At 56.3% G+C, this 14,620-nt stretch overlaps 2 protein-coding genes across 31 annotated transcripts in view; one reads left to right on the forward strand and one right to left on the reverse strand.

Moving 5' to 3' along the window:
- CRAMP1 (cramped chromatin regulator homolog 1) overlaps positions 1–3,208 on the reverse strand; it is a 55,140-nt gene extending 51,932 nt beyond the window's left edge. The window contains exons 1-2 of one of the 5 annotated variants that reach the window (XM_041747754.1): positions 2,893–3,208; positions 534–889 (exon numbers count right to left, since the gene is read on the reverse strand). In XM_041747754.1, coding sequence (XP_041603688.1) covers positions 534–888 — 355 coding nt within the window. In that variant the 5' untranslated portion in view covers position 889; positions 2,893–3,208. Of the gene's footprint in view, positions 1–533; positions 1,083–1,260; positions 1,314–2,892 lie in introns of those variants that run through there. The other 4 variants (XM_041747755.1, XM_041747753.1, XM_041747752.1 and 1 more) reach the window with 4 other exon arrangements.
- A 3,071-nt stretch (positions 3,209–6,279) lies between these two features.
- IFT140 (intraflagellar transport 140) overlaps positions 6,280–14,620 on the forward strand; it is an 82,965-nt gene continuing 74,624 nt past the window's right edge. The window contains exons 1-5 of one of the 26 annotated variants that reach the window (XM_041747586.1): positions 7,785–8,301; positions 9,201–9,303; positions 9,896–9,912; positions 11,265–11,371; positions 12,217–12,394. In XM_041747586.1, the coding sequence (XP_041603520.1) occupies positions 12,248–12,394 (147 nt within the window). In that variant the 5' untranslated portion in view covers positions 7,785–8,301; positions 9,201–9,303; positions 9,896–9,912; positions 11,265–11,371; positions 12,217–12,247. The other 25 variants (XM_041747589.1, XM_041747577.1, XM_041747582.1 and 22 more) reach the window with 25 other exon arrangements.

Below are 14,620 nucleotides of genomic sequence, written 5' to 3' on the forward strand. Positions count from 1 at the left end.
TGGCACGTGGCTTTCCTATCATCAGGGTGGGGACACCAGGAGGCTGTACCACCCCAGACCCGACCCTACCCGGAACACCAGGGCAAAGGCGGAGACCGCTCCCTGCTGTGTCGGGGCTCAAGTGTTTCCTGCCGCGGGGGGCAGTTTCTGCTGCACCCAAGGCACCCTTCGTGGCTCCAAGGGCTGCACCCTGAGGCCCCCAGAGGGCCCGCGGCAGAGGGCGATGGCCCAAGTGGGACGGCGCCGGCCGTCACCTCTGGCTTCCTGGGACAGGGGTCCTTTATTGCAGGTCTGGCCGAGCGGGACAGAGCCAGCAGGTATTGTGGTCTCGCCGCACCATTGTGTGCACCGGAGCAGCCCGAGCGGGTCATGGTCCTCGCCGGGAGCCCGAGCCCACCCACCCCAGGAATCCATTGTGCGGCCCGGGAGGGCGTCCTGCGCGCGGGCGGCGGCGGCGGCGGCGGCTCCCGCCGCGGGCTCCCCGGGTCCCCCCAGGCCCCCCGGTCCCCCCGCCCCTCCCCCACGCCCCTCACCTTTTCCGCGGGGCCCCGAGCCGCCCGCTCCGCCGCTGCCGCCGGCGGACGATGAGTCCTTCCTGAGCCTCTTGCTCTGCGGCCTGACGCTGGAGCGGAGGAAGTGGTGCTGGTCCTGCGGGCCGGCGGGCGGCGGGGACGGGGCCGGTGCCGGGGGGCCGCCCGCGGGGCCCGGGGGGCCGTCGCCGCCGTCCCGGGGGGGCCTGGCGTCCCTCTTTGTGGCGCCGCTGTCGTCGGCCGCGTCCCCGCCGCCGGGCCCCTCGCCCTCCAGCGAGTCGTCGTCGGCCGAGCGCTTCCCCAGCCGCTTGAGCCCGTCCTCCCCGCGGCCGCCGCCGTCTCCCAACTTCACTGTCATCCTGGCCGGGCAGGGGAGGGGGGCCCGGTGAGGCGCGCGCCCGGCAGCCGGCCCCACAACTTTAGCGCACCGATGCCCTCTCAACATGGCCGCCGTTGTTTGTTCCCGATCCCCTCCCGGCCGCCCGCCCGCCGCCGCCGCCCCGCCGCCGCCCGGCCCGGCCGCGCCGCCCCGGCCGCCCCCAGGACCAGGACCCCGCGGCCCACCGCGCGGAGGCGGCAGGCGGGCGGCCCCAGGGCCCGAGTGCGGACGTCCCTGCCCGCGCGGCGCCCCGGCCGGCGGGGTCGCGGGGTGAGAGCGGGGGGGAGGGTCGGGGCGGGGGGGCAGGGGGGCGGCGGGGACCCGGGGTCGGGCCGGGCGGGACGCACCTACCCTGCGGGCCGCGGCTCAGGGCCTGCGCGCCGGGCCTCTCCCCGCGCCGCCCGCGCCCGCGCCCGCGCCCCAGACCCCACCCCTCCCCGCCCCCAAAACGCGCGGGGCTCCGGGCCGCGCACCTGCCCGCACGGCGGCCCCGCAGGTGGGCCCGGGTGCACCCCGCCTGCCTGCACGGGGGACCCCACGGTGGCCCGCGGCGGCCAGGCCGCCTGCTCATTTTAAAACACACATAAAGAGTCATCATAAGCTCGGGCTTTCTGGGAATCTTGCCTCCCAGGGTAGGAGCTGTGTGCTGCCTAGGAGATTCACAAATTTAAAATGCTTTTGCAACAAAGGAGCCCGTGGCGTGAAACAGGTGGGAGCCACCCGTGCAGGCGACCCCACGGGCATGTCCCGATCCAAATGCAAGCAGCAGCAGAAGAGGGCTGCGCAAAAACTGGACAACTGCTAATAAAATTGTGGCATTCGGTTTGTGACCCACGGCAGTGTAAAATGTCAACGACAACAAAACTCTAACGATGCCTGCGTCCCAGAACGCAGACCCACTCAAAAAATTAACTCAAGCAGGTTAGTATCAACACTATGAGCCCTACAAGGGCCAGGAATGTGTATCTGTGATAAAACAAGAAGGATAAATATTAGATTCCTCAACAGGTGTTGACACTGTGCCCAAGCTGTGTGTCAACACAACCGCCCAGGAGGGAAACGTTTCCATTTCAAAAAAGGAAAAGTGAACAAAGGCATCAAGGGCCAACCGTGAAATACAGAACCAGGGACAAGGACTTTCTCGCTGGAAAGTGCGCAAATGAGTAAAAAATCAGAGTAACACCTACTACGGCTCTGATGCACTTTGTCATAAAATGACCTCTAACAGCTTAATCCATTGGAATTGGACTTACAAACCATTTGACTGGCTTAGCTGAGGCTAGTTAAAACAAGAAAAGCAAAAACCTCGACAAAAAAACTATATGGGACAAATACCCAAACTTTTTTTTTTTTTTAAGGGACTTGGTGGCACCGGACATCTCCCCAGTCCGTTTCTCCACCTTCCCTTCCCTGCTTAAGGGACCTGCAAATACCTGGAAGGGCCTCTGTCCGGGGTACAATGTGGAGACCCTCCTCCCAGGGACCTGTTGCCCCCGACTGCCCAGAGTGAAGCCAGGATCCAGCAAGGCACGCAGCAGCCACAACACAATACACCTGCCCGCCTGCCTGGCGGAGTCCTGGCTGACACGAGGCTGGGCACGGGAAGACTCGGCCTTTCGGAACCGGGAGGATATTGACACACATCGGAGCTCCCCCCTACAGAAAAAGGAAGCCACGGGCATGGAATCCCTTTACCGAAAACCTCCAGCGCTCCTTCCTGACCGCGCGCGCGGGCGGAGTCGGCCCCAACACCGTTCGTCGGGTTTCGGGAAGGAAAGAGCCAGACCCTCCGCGTCGGGCCGCAGGCGGGCTACGCACAAAGGGGGCTGTCACCGCGGCCGGGCCCGGTCGCGACCCCCCGCCCGGGCCACCCCGACAAAGCACCGCGCGCGAACCGCAGGCCCTTCCCCGCTCCCGCGGACCGGCCTCGCCCTAACGACCGGGCGCGGGGCCCACCCCTCCCGAGCCCCTGCCACCAGTCACCTTCTTCATCAACGCCTCGCAGCAGCCTGGTTTCGCAGGTTCCCCGGGGGCCGCCCGGGCGCCCGCAGGACCGACCGGGCCGCGCAGACCCGGCCCCCGAGCGCCCGCTGCACAGAAGCCGCGACCCCGGTGTGGTCGTCCCGCCTCGGAAGCAGCGGCCGCGCGGCGCGCGCCCCGGCACGAGCCCTCCGCGGCCGGCGAGCGGCAGACGAGGCTGCGGGCGCCGATGCCGCGGCCGCCGCTCCGGTCCAGGAGGCCCAGGTCGCCTACGGCGAGTTCCGGCTACGGCGGCCCGGCGGAGACGGCGGGGACGCCACGCGGGGCGGGGCGGGGCGGGGCGGGGCGGCACGACGCACGCGGGGACGCGCACGCCTGGGGTTTCAGGCGGGCGCGCCCCCGTGGAGGCACTGCCATTGGCCAGCGGCGGGCGCGCGCGCTCGCACGTACGGACGCGGGGCGGGGCCGCGGCGCGGGCTGTGTTGTGTCGCCAACCTCGCGTCCGTGCGGCCCAGTGCGTGTCTCCGGATTGGGGGACCAGCAGCCAATGGGGTCAGAGGCCTGGCCCTGATTGGCCGGGGCCGTGTTGACGGATGCGTGAGAAGAAAACGCCGCCTCACCTCGGAGGCTTGAATCCGGCGCGAACTGGGTTTTAAACTACAGAGTGTAAAGTGCAATTGGATCCGGTAGACGCGCCCTTCACTAGATTGAGCGTGTGCTTCTGAAATTCCGTAGCGTAGTGAATGGCGCTGGACACTCGGGCCATGGTTCTCCGTCATGGCGATAGAGGAGTGTGTGCTCGCTTCTAGTGTGTCTTATGGGGGCGGGGAGGAGGTTAGGAGACTTGGTCTCCAGGGTCAAGGGTCCAGCGTCCACGATCAAGGCCTGTAAGGAGCTGTGATGAGCCGTAGGGACCTAATGTATGGAGGGCAGGAGACATGGTGTCTAGGATCCAGGGTCCAGGGTCGAGGCCTGTAAGGGGCTGTCATGAGCTACGGGAACCTAATGCACAGTGAGACGATCATAGATAATGATCCTATACTGTAATTACGTGATAGGACTCACATCACATCAACATGTTACAACATGAGCATATCAAAGCACTTCACAGTACATGTTAAACGTACACAATGCTACATATGTTTTCAATAAAAAAAGTTCTAGTGTCCATGAAAACGAGGTTTTTGTTTTTAAAAGATTTTATTTATTTATTCATGGGACACACAAAAAGAGGCAGAGACACAAGCAGAGGGAGAAGCAGGCTCCGCGCAGCGAGGCAAAGGCAGACGCTCACCCACTGAGCCACTCAGCCGTCCAGAAAATTAGGTTTTAAAAAATGGGATCTTGGGATCCCTGGGTGGCGCAGCGGTTCGGCGCCTGCCTTTGGCCCAGGGCGCGATCCTGGAGACCCAGGATCGAATCCCACATCGGGCTCCCGGTGCATGGAGCCTGCTTCTCCCTCTGCCTGTGTCTCTGCCTCTCTCTCTCTCTCTCTCTCTCTCTCTCTGTGACTATCATAAATAAATAATAATAACAAAAAATTTTAAAAAAATGGGATCTTCCCTGTGCCTATATGATCCAGCACCCCAAACTGTCGGATCCAGTAATATCTGCACTTTCCTCTTTTATCGTTTCATCTATTTAACAATGGTACCTTTTCGCCGTAGCAACTTTTTTTTTTCCTTTAATGACAAGACGCTCCTTTGTTATTCAAAGTCAATTTCGAAGTTGAAACCACCTGACGGAAAAGGTCAGGGCACACCTTGCAGCGCCTCTGGGAACGCAACCCGTCCCCGGAGTCAGGCTGGTTTCCGACGGGGATGCGATAAAGCAGAGCGTACCCTCCTGCCACCTTCTCGCCGAAGGAGTCCCTACACGTCAAGTTACCTGGAATCCGCTGGCTTTGCTCAGAAATACTCTCCAAGCACACCCTCCTCCTGGAGATGAGACAAAGTGCAGCCCAGCCAACGGTGTGCGGCGTAGAGGCCCAGCACGAAGGTGCACCTTGAGCTTCTGGCTGTCCGCGCCTCCCACTCGCTCGGACAGGTGTAGCTGCGGGAGCCGGTCCTCATCACACCTGCAAGGACGCCACCCGTTCCCGCTGTGCGCAGACAGGCGACTCCTGACCTCCTGGCTCCCGGTTCCGACCTGGCATCGTTGATTCCAGACAGCGGCTGCGACGCGGGGAGACGCGGGCGGCGGAGCTAGCAGCAGCCGGGGACCAACCGGGACGCCCGGGCCCTCGGCGCCTCACGAACACTCCCGATCGTCTTCGGCTCTTTCCGGCCTCTCGAACGCTTCGGGCGGCCTCGGCGTCCGCCGCGCTCACCTTCGGCTGTTTCCGCGTCCGGCGCGCAGCCGTTGTCCCGGCAACGCGCGGCGGCACCTCCGCGCGGCCCGGGTGAGTGCGGCGGGAGGGCGCGGGCAGCGAGCGGCGGGGAGGGCCCCGGGCGGCCCCGGCGGGGGAGCGCGGCCCCGGCGCGGCGGGCGGACGCCAGGCCTGCGGCCTCCCGGCTCCTTTCCCCTCGGCCACTCGGCCTCGGCCGGGCGGGCGCTGGGCGCGGCGTCGGAGGTCAGCGCGGGAGGACGGCCACCGCGGGCGCCGTTGGGGGCGGGCGGGAGGGCAAGAGACAGCCGCGGGCCCTGCAGCCACCCCGGGGACAGCGACCGCGTCCGGCCGAGGCCGCCACCCTGCGCTTCCGTGCCCGGGGGCTGGGGGGCCCGGGGCGGCGAGCCCTCGTGCCCGCGCCCTCCCCTCAGGCGCCCCTCGCTCAGGACCCCCGCCCCGCGCCCTCCTCTGGCCCCGCGCCCTCCTCTCTGACACCCCCCCGTCCCGCGCCCTCGCCTCAGGCCCCCCCACCGTGCGCCTTCCTCTCAGGCTCCCCCCACCCTCTCCTCTCAGACCCCCCTCCCCGCCGCGTTTTCTCAGACCCCCGCCGCCTCCTCTCAGGCCCCCCCACCCCTTCCTCACAGGCCCCCGCGCCCCTCCTCTCAGGGCCCCCCACCCCCTCCTCTCAGGCCCCCCACCCCTTCCTCACAGGCCCCCGCGCCCCTCCTCTCAGGCCCCCCACCCCTTGCTCACAGGCTCCCGCGCCCCTCCTCTCAGCGCCCCCCTCCCCGCCGCCGCCTCACAGCGCCACTGCCCCCCGCAAGCTCTGCGTCCCTCACACCTTCAGCCGAGTTCCTCAGGGGAGTCCAGTGGCGCTAAAGCCCTGGTGGGGGGGGGGGGGGGCGCCCTGCTGGTGGGGACTTGAGCAAGTTGCTTAGAACAAAGGGAATTTTTGTCTTTTCCCCAAAGTTTATACGTTTGCCGAATGTTTTTGTTTTCTTCTGGAGACCCTGAGTTTAAGGAGAGGAAGAGCACGGGACTCTGCTCCGCCGCCACTAATCCGTGTGGTCAGGTGAGGTCAGTGTTGCCAGTCCTCTCTTCACGTTTGCTTTGGTAGCTTTTGTTCTTTGATCATGCAGGTGGTACTTCTTTGTGGTAGAAAAACGTTAAAACACAAGTAAAAGGAAGGACGAACAGTCGACTGCTGTGGACTCATGGGGCCTGGCAACTCCTTACAAAAACCTGAAGAGCATCTTTCCTTGCTAGTAAACGTCTTTATCATATTCGCATATGGGGCGTCTGCCCTCCCTCCGGGGATGCGGCCAGGGCCAACCCCTGCGGGGCAGGTAGTCCCTGCAGGTGCAGGACAGTCAACCACACTTTTGTGTCCCAGTGAAGTGCAGGGGTCTATGGGGACGCTGGGGAGAAGCCTAGAACAACCTAGAAGTGAAGTCACAGGGAGGCTTCCTGAGTATCTAAAGGTGGAATGTAGGGGGGAGAGCCTCTGAGAAAACCCAGGCCGGAAAAAAAGTCACTTAAGGTCTGTTAGCATACATGCTTATTATAAAATGATGTTAGAGATTAAACCAAGTTTAACTTCTTTAAGCGCTATTGCAATTCTTTTTCTATCAGTCTAACAAAATTAACTTTACTTGTTTTTCAGGTGGATATCTGCATAAGGTAAACTTGTTAAATGTGAATACAAATTTCCCATAGCTCAAAATGTCGACCCTTGGTTGCCTGCAACACGTGAAATCTCAATTTGAAAGCTTTCTTTTGCTATATATAAGTGTCCAGGTTTTTGTGGGTTTTTTTTCCATTTTAATGACTTTATTTGAAAGTTTGCATAAGTACTCTACTCCAAAGTGGGAGCTCAGGCCAGTGTAGCTGTCCCCTCCCACTCCAGCCAGCACCTGGCTGCTCCACCAGGAACTCCCAATATGTGCCGTTTACTCTGTGGCCGTGAGAACACCACCTCAAAATGTGTGCCTTTGTTAAGTATTCAGCATATATATTCATAAGAAAAACGTCAGTGTCTGAAAGGTACTTGTTCATCCTTATCTACGTGCCTGTAGCTTTTCACTGAGTGAGCCTTCAAGGCCTCCTCTGGTAAAGTATTGCATGGCTAAAAGCACAAGTTTTTGTTGTGGTTAAATATACGTAATATACTCTCTCTCTCTCTCTCTCTGTGACTATCATAAATAAATAATAATAACAAAAAATTTTAAAAAAATGGGATCTTCCCTGTGCCTATATGATCCAGCACCCCAAACTGTCGGATCCAGTAATATCTGCACTTTCCTCTTTTATCGTTTCATCTATTTAACAATGGTACCTTTTCGCCGTAGCAACTTTTTTTTTTCCTTTAATGACAAGACGCTCCTTTGTTATTCAAAGTCAATTTCGAAGTTGAAACCACCTGACGGAAAAGGTCAGGGCACACCTTGCAGCGCCTCTGGGAACGCAACCCGTCCCCGGAGTCAGGCTGGTTTCCGACGGGGATGCGATAAAAGCAGAGCGTACCCTCCTGCCACCTTCTCGCCGAAGGAGTCCCTACACGTCAAGTTACCTGGAATCCGCTGGCTTTGCTCAGAAATACTCTCCAAGCACACCCTCCTCCTGGAGATGAGACAAAGTGCAGCCCAGCCAACGGTGTGCGGCGTAGAGGCCCAGCACGAAGGTGCACCTTGAGCTTCTGGCTGTCCGCGCCTCCCACTCGCTCGGACAGGTGTAGCTGCGGGAGCCGGTCCTCATCACACCTGCAAGGACGCCACCCGTTCCCGCTGTGCGCAGACAGGCGACTCCTGACCTCCTGGCTCCCGGTTCCGACCTGGCATCGTTGATTCCAGACAGCGGCTGCGACGCGGGGAGACGCGGGCGGCGGAGCTAGCAGCAGCCGGGGACCAACCGGGACGCCCGGGCCCTCGGCGCCTCACGAACACTCCCGATCGTCTTCGGCTCTTTCCGGCCTCTCGAACGCTTCGGGCGGCCTCGGCGTCCGCCGCGCTCACCTTCGGCTGTTTCCGCGTCCGGCGCGCAGCCGTTGTCCCGGCAACGCGCGGCGGCACCTCCGCGCGGCCCGGGTGAGTGCGGCGGGAGGGCGCGGGCAGCGAGCGGCGGGGAGGGCCCCGGGCGGCCCCGGCGGGGGAGCGCGGCCCCGGCGCGGCGGGCGGACGCCAGGCCTGCGGCCTCCCGGCTCCTTTCCCCTCGGCCACTCGGCCTCGGCCGGGCGGGCGCTGGGCGCGGCGTCGGAGGTCAGCGCGGGAGGACGGCCACCGCGGGCGCCGTTGGGGGCGGGCGGGAGGGCAAGAGACAGCCGCGGGCCCTGCAGCCACCCCGGGGACAGCGACCGCGTCCGGCCGAGGCCGCCACCCTGCGCTTCCGTGCCCGGGGGCTGGGGGGCCCGGGGCGGCGAGCCCTCGTGCCCGCGCCCTCCCCTCAGGCGCCCCTCGCTCAGGACCCCCGCCCCGCGCCCTCCTCTGGCCCCGCGCCCTCCTCTCAGACACCCCCCGCGTCCCGCGCCCTCGCCTCAGGCCCCCCCACCGTGCGCCTTCCTCTCAGGCTCCCCCCACCCTCTCCTCTCAGACCCCCCCTCCCCGCCGCGTTTTCTCAGACCCCCGCCGCCTCCTCTCAGGCCCCCCCCACCCCTTCCTCACAGGCCCCCGCGCCCCTCCTCTCAGGGCCCCCCACCCCCTCCTCTCAGGCCCCCCACCCCTTCCTCACAGGCCCCCGCGCCCCTCCTCTCAGGCCCCCCACCCCTTGCTCACAGGCTCCCGCGCCCCTCCTCTCAGCGCCCCCCTCCCCGCCGCCGCCTCACAGCGCCACTGCCCCCCGCAAGCTCTGCGTCCCTCACACCTTCAGCCGAGTTCCTCAGGGGAGTCCAGTGGCGCTAAAGCCCTGGTGGGGGGGGGGGGGGCGCCCTGCTGGTGGGGACTTGAGCAAGTTGCTTAGAACAAAGGGAATTTTTGTCTTTTCCCCAAAGTTTATACGTTTGCCGAATGTTTTTGTTTTCTTCTGGAGACCCTGAGTTTAAGGAGAGGAAGAGCACGGGACTCTGCTCCGCCGCCACTAATCCGTGTGGTCAGGTGAGGTCAGTGTTGCCAGTCCTCTCTTCACGTTTGCTTTGGTAGCTTTTGTTCTTTGATCATGCAGGTGGTACTTCTTTGTGGTAGAAAAACGTTAAAACACAAGTAAAAGGAAGGACGAACAGTCGACTGCTGTGGACTCATGGGGCCTGGCAACTCCTTACAAAAACCTGAAGAGCATCTTTCCTTGCTAGTAAACGTCTTTATCATATTCGCATATGGGGCGTCTGCCCTCCCTCCGGGGATGCGGCCAGGGCCAACCCCTGCGGGGCAGGTAGTCCCTGCAGGTGCAGGACAGTCAACCACACTTTTGTGTCCCAGTGAAGTGCAGGGGTCTATGGGGACGCTGGGGAGAAGCCTAGAACAACCTAGAAGTGAAGTCACAGGGAGGCTTCCTGAGTATCTAAAGGTGGAATGTAGGGGGGAGAGCCTCTGAGAAAACCCCAGGCCGGAAAAAAAGTCACTTAAGGTCTGTTAGCATACATGCTTATTATAAAATGATGTTAGAGATTAAACCAAGTTTAACTTCTTTAAGCGCTATTGCAATTCTTTTTCTATCAGTCTAACAAAATTAACTTTACTTGTTTTTCAGGTGGATATCTGCATAAGGTAAACTTGTTAAATGTGAATACAAATTTCCCATAGCTCAAAATGTCGACCCTTGGTTGCCTGCAACACGTGAAATCTCAATTTGAAAGCTTTCTTTTGCTATATATAAGTGTCCAGGTTTTTGTGGGTTTTTTTTCCATTTTAATGACTTTATTTGAAAGTTTGCATAAGTACTCTACTCCAAAGTGGGAGCTCAGGCCAGTGTAGCTGTCCCCTCCCACTCCAGCCAGCACCTGGCTGCTCCACCAGGAACTCCCAATATGTGCCGTTTACTCTGTGGCCGTGAGAACACCACCTCAAAATGTGTGCCTTTGTTAAGTATTCAGCATATATATTCATAAGAAAAACGTCAGTGTCTGAAAGGTACTTGTTCATCCTTATCTACGTGCCTGTAGCTTTTCACTGAGTGAGCCTTCAAGGCCTCCTCTGGTAAAGTATTGCATGGCTAAAAGCACAAGTTTTTGTTGTGGTTAAATATACGTAATATAGGGATCCCTGGGTGGCGCAGCGGTTTGGTGCCTGCCTTTGGCCCAGGGCGCGATCCTGGAGACCCGGGATCGAATCCCACGTCGGGCTCCCGGTGCATGGAGCCTGCTTCTGCCTCTGCCTGTGTTTCTGCCTCTCTCTCTCTCTCTCCGTGTGACTATCATAAATAAATAAAAAATTATTTAAAAAAATATACGTAATATAAAACTTACCATTTTAGTTTTTTGTACCTAAACAAATCAGTGACATTAAGCACACTGACATGCTGTGTAAGTATCCCCCACAATCCTTCAGCAAGACTAACATGTTCTGAACGGAAACCCTGTCTCCATCAATCAGGAAAGTCCTATCCCCCAGCACCACAGGCCCTGGTACTCACCCCTTCACTTTGTGTCTCTGCGCATTTGACTATTCTAGGTCCCTCCTATAGGTGAAAACACACCATATTTGTCCCTTTGTGATCAGCTTATTTCACTGAACGTAAATGTCTTCTCCGTTCATCCATGTTGTAACATGTCAGAATTTCAAGGTGGATGGTACTCCATTCTGTGTATGCGCCATATTGTGTTGATTCAGTCATCTGTCAATAGACATTTGGGTTGTTTCCACCTTTTGGTACTGTGGATAGTGCTGCCATGAGCATGGGTGTACAAGGATCTGTTCAAGTCCCTGCCTTCAATCTTTTGGGGATATGCCCAGATCTGGAATTGCTGAATCATATGGTAATTCTGTGTTGCAGTTTTAAGGAACCGCCATACTATTGTGCATGGCGTCTGTACCCCGTTTACACTCCCACTGGCAGTGTGCAAGAGTTCCAATTTCTCCACATCTTTGCCAACAGTTATTTTCTCTTTCTCTAATCACAGGTATCCTAATGGGCATGACGCTGAAAATTTTTAAATGAGAGCAAAGCAACCTACAAATATTCTCCTCTGCCAGTTAGGATCCCCAAAGTGCCTCCAGGGTATGAAAGGTGGGCAGTAGTGACCATTCTGTCACTCACCATCCTACCCCTTCTGCAAAGGGGCAATAAGCACATCTTTTCTAGGGAAGAAAGATGTTAATTTGGGGAAACTAATCAAGTTCAGCTTTCCTACAAGTGTCACGGCTTTGTTTTCTTTTCTTTTTTTTTTTTTTTTATTATTTATTTATGATAGTCCTACAGAGAGAGAGAGAGAGGCAGAGACACAGGCAGAGGGAGAAGCAGGCTCCATGCACCGGGAGCCTGACGTGGGATTCGATCCCGGGTCTTCAGGATCGCGCCCTGGGCCAAAGGCAGGCACTAAACCGCTGCGCCACCCAGGGATCCCGTTTTCTTGATTTTCTAACAAAGGAACCCTGTTGCCTTCTACCATCTGAGAGCCAGAGGTAGTAGATGGGCTTTGGTTTTCACGAATTGAATCCTAGCTTTTCCTATGTATTTCTGTGAAGCAGTTTTGCTTCTGCTTGGTGTGAAATTTTTGCTTAAAGGTCAGCTATAGAAATGCAAATTGTCTTTATTATGGCTGGAATGAATAATCAAGGCTTATGCACTAGGTAAACCTAGTGGACTAGGTGACTAGACTTTTTCTTACTATTTTGATGGCAGTGTTTTATTCTTTTCCATCACACCCTGCATCATTCAGGTCCAATTTCTTGATTCTAATTATACATTTTTAACCCTGTTAGAGATCTCTTCCACATCGTCTTAAGGGGCATTTGTAAGTTGCAGTGTGTTATGATGGTAGGTTTGTGATGCTTCTCTTTCCTAATTCTATGTACAGTCATTTCTTCTTATTGTTCAAAAGCAACAGGACTTAGCTGTTTTCTTCCCTGTAGGTTTCAGCCCTGACTAGATCCGAGTTTCATCATGGCCCTCTACTTTGACCACCGAATAGAAGCCCCAGACTCTGTTGAGTCTCCTTCCCACATCCATTGGCACCCTGTTCATCCATTCCTGGCGGTTGCCTCCATCAGCAGGATCGCAGGAGGCAACGTGGATATATATCTGGAACAAGTGAGTCCTAGGAAGCCATGTTTCTGACTTCTGGGGCTTCTGGCTCTTATGTTCTTTTTGTTCTCCCATGTGTGTGCATGTGCATTGTGTGGTGTGTTCATGTGGGGAGTATGTACGTGAGTATAATGTATTGCAGTATGGGTTGTGTGCGTGTTGTGTGTGCCTTGTGTGTAGAGTACATCCATGCATGTGTGTGATGTCTGTGTCATGTGTGCCATGGAGAGGATATATTGTGTGTGTGCGCCTGTGTGTGGTGTGTAGTATGTGGTATATGTGTGGTGTGTGTCATGTGTGGTAGGGTACATGTGTGGTATGTGGAGCTTGTGGTATGTAATGTGTATAGTGTGAGGGGTATGTGATGTATGTAGTATGTGCTGTGTATGTGTCCTGTGTGTTGTATGTGGTATTTGTGGTGTGTGTTATGTATCATACGTGTGTTATGTGGTGTATATGTGTGTGATATATGTGCATATGGTCTGTGTTATGTGGTGTCTGTGGTAGGTAGTATGTGCCATGTATGTGGGATGTGGTGTGTGTCGTGTAGTATATGTGGTAATATGTGTGTGTCAGGTATGATATGTGGTATGTGTGTGGTATATGGTGTGGTGGTGTGTATATGTGTGGTATGTGGGACGTGTGTGGCATGTGATGTGTGTGGTATGTAGTATGCATATGTGGGTATGTGGTGTGTGTGGTATGTGTGTCATATGGTAAGTATGTATATAATGGGTATGTGGTGAGTACGTATGTGGTGGGTATGTGGTATGTACATCATGTGTGGTGTGGACAGTGGTATGTGTCACATGTGGTATATGGTATGTATGTATGTGGTGTTCATGTGTTGTGTGATATATATGTGTGTGGTGTGTATGTAGCATGTGGTACATGTGGTTTGTTTGTATTTGATGTGTATATCACGTGATTTTGGTGTGTATATGTTGTGTCATGTGTCTGCTATGTGACTGTGTGGTATACATGTATGTGGTATACATGTGGTATATGGTTGTGTGGCATGTGGTATGTCTTTAATGTGTATTTGGTGTGTGTGTGCCATGTGTGGCATCTGGTGTGTGATATACATGTGTTGTGTGTGTGGTATATGACAGGTGTAGTGTGTATAGTATGTGGAATGTGGTGCTTGTATGTGTGAGTAGATGGGGTGTGTGTTTCATGTGTGGTATGTGGTGTAATGTGGTACGTGCATGTTGTGTGGTGTCTATGGTACTTGATGTATGTGTGGTGTGAGTGGTATATGTTCTGTATGTCATGTGAGGGAAATGTGCGGTATGTTTGTGCATGTGTGTGGTATGTAGTGTGTATGCATGTGGTATGTGTGTCGTGTGATGGGTATGTGATGTGTGTGGTGTTTATGTATGCTACAATTTGTAGTATGTGATGGGTGCATCCTGTTGTATATGGTGTCTATGTGGGGGCTGTGATGTGTGTGACATGTCATATGTATGGTATGTGGTGTATGTGCCGTGTGTTATATGTGTGTACACTAAGGGGTATGTGATGTGTGTGGTATATATCATGTGTGTCCGCATGTGGTGTATGTGTATATTGCATACGTGTGTGTGGTCTGTATGTATGGTGTATGTAGTACGTGGTATGTGGTGCATGTGTGGTATGAGGTGTGTATGTTATGTGGTACATGTGTAGGTATGTGGTGTGTGCGGTGCATGTATGGTATATAGTGTGTGTTGCATATGTGACATGTGGTGTGTATATATGTGGACTGAGTGTGGTGTGTGTTGCATGTGTGGTATGTGGTATATATATATATGTGGTGTGTATGGTATGTAATACGTGGTATACATGTATACGTGTGGTGTGAGTGTGGTATGTGTGGTGCATGTGTGGTACTTGGTGCATGTGTGTGTTATGTGTATCACTGCTTCCTGAGGTAGAGTCTCAGTATTATGAGTCCTATAAAAAAAAAAAAAAAAAAGAGTGCTGTGATGTAGATAATTGTTTCAGCCCTGCTCCTTAGCCTTGGGGCCATATTTAGGGACATAAAATAGATTCCACTATCAGTCCCTGCCCCTAACCAGAAACAGCCCCTCTGTGCTGTCTGTGCACCCTGGTCCAGTCCTGTTGGCCACACTGGCCATTGGAAACTCCTGGCATCCTGTGGCTGCCGTAACAAATTACCACAAGGCAGGTGGCTTAAGACACAAATGTATGGCCTTGCCATTCTGGAAGCCAGAAGTCTGAAGTAAGTCA

The sequence above is a fragment of the Vulpes lagopus genome, chromosome 3 (genome assembly GCF_018345385.1).
Source record: "Vulpes lagopus strain Blue_001 chromosome 3, ASM1834538v1, whole genome shotgun sequence".
Taxonomy (NCBI): domain Eukaryota; kingdom Metazoa; phylum Chordata; class Mammalia; order Carnivora; family Canidae; genus Vulpes; species Vulpes lagopus.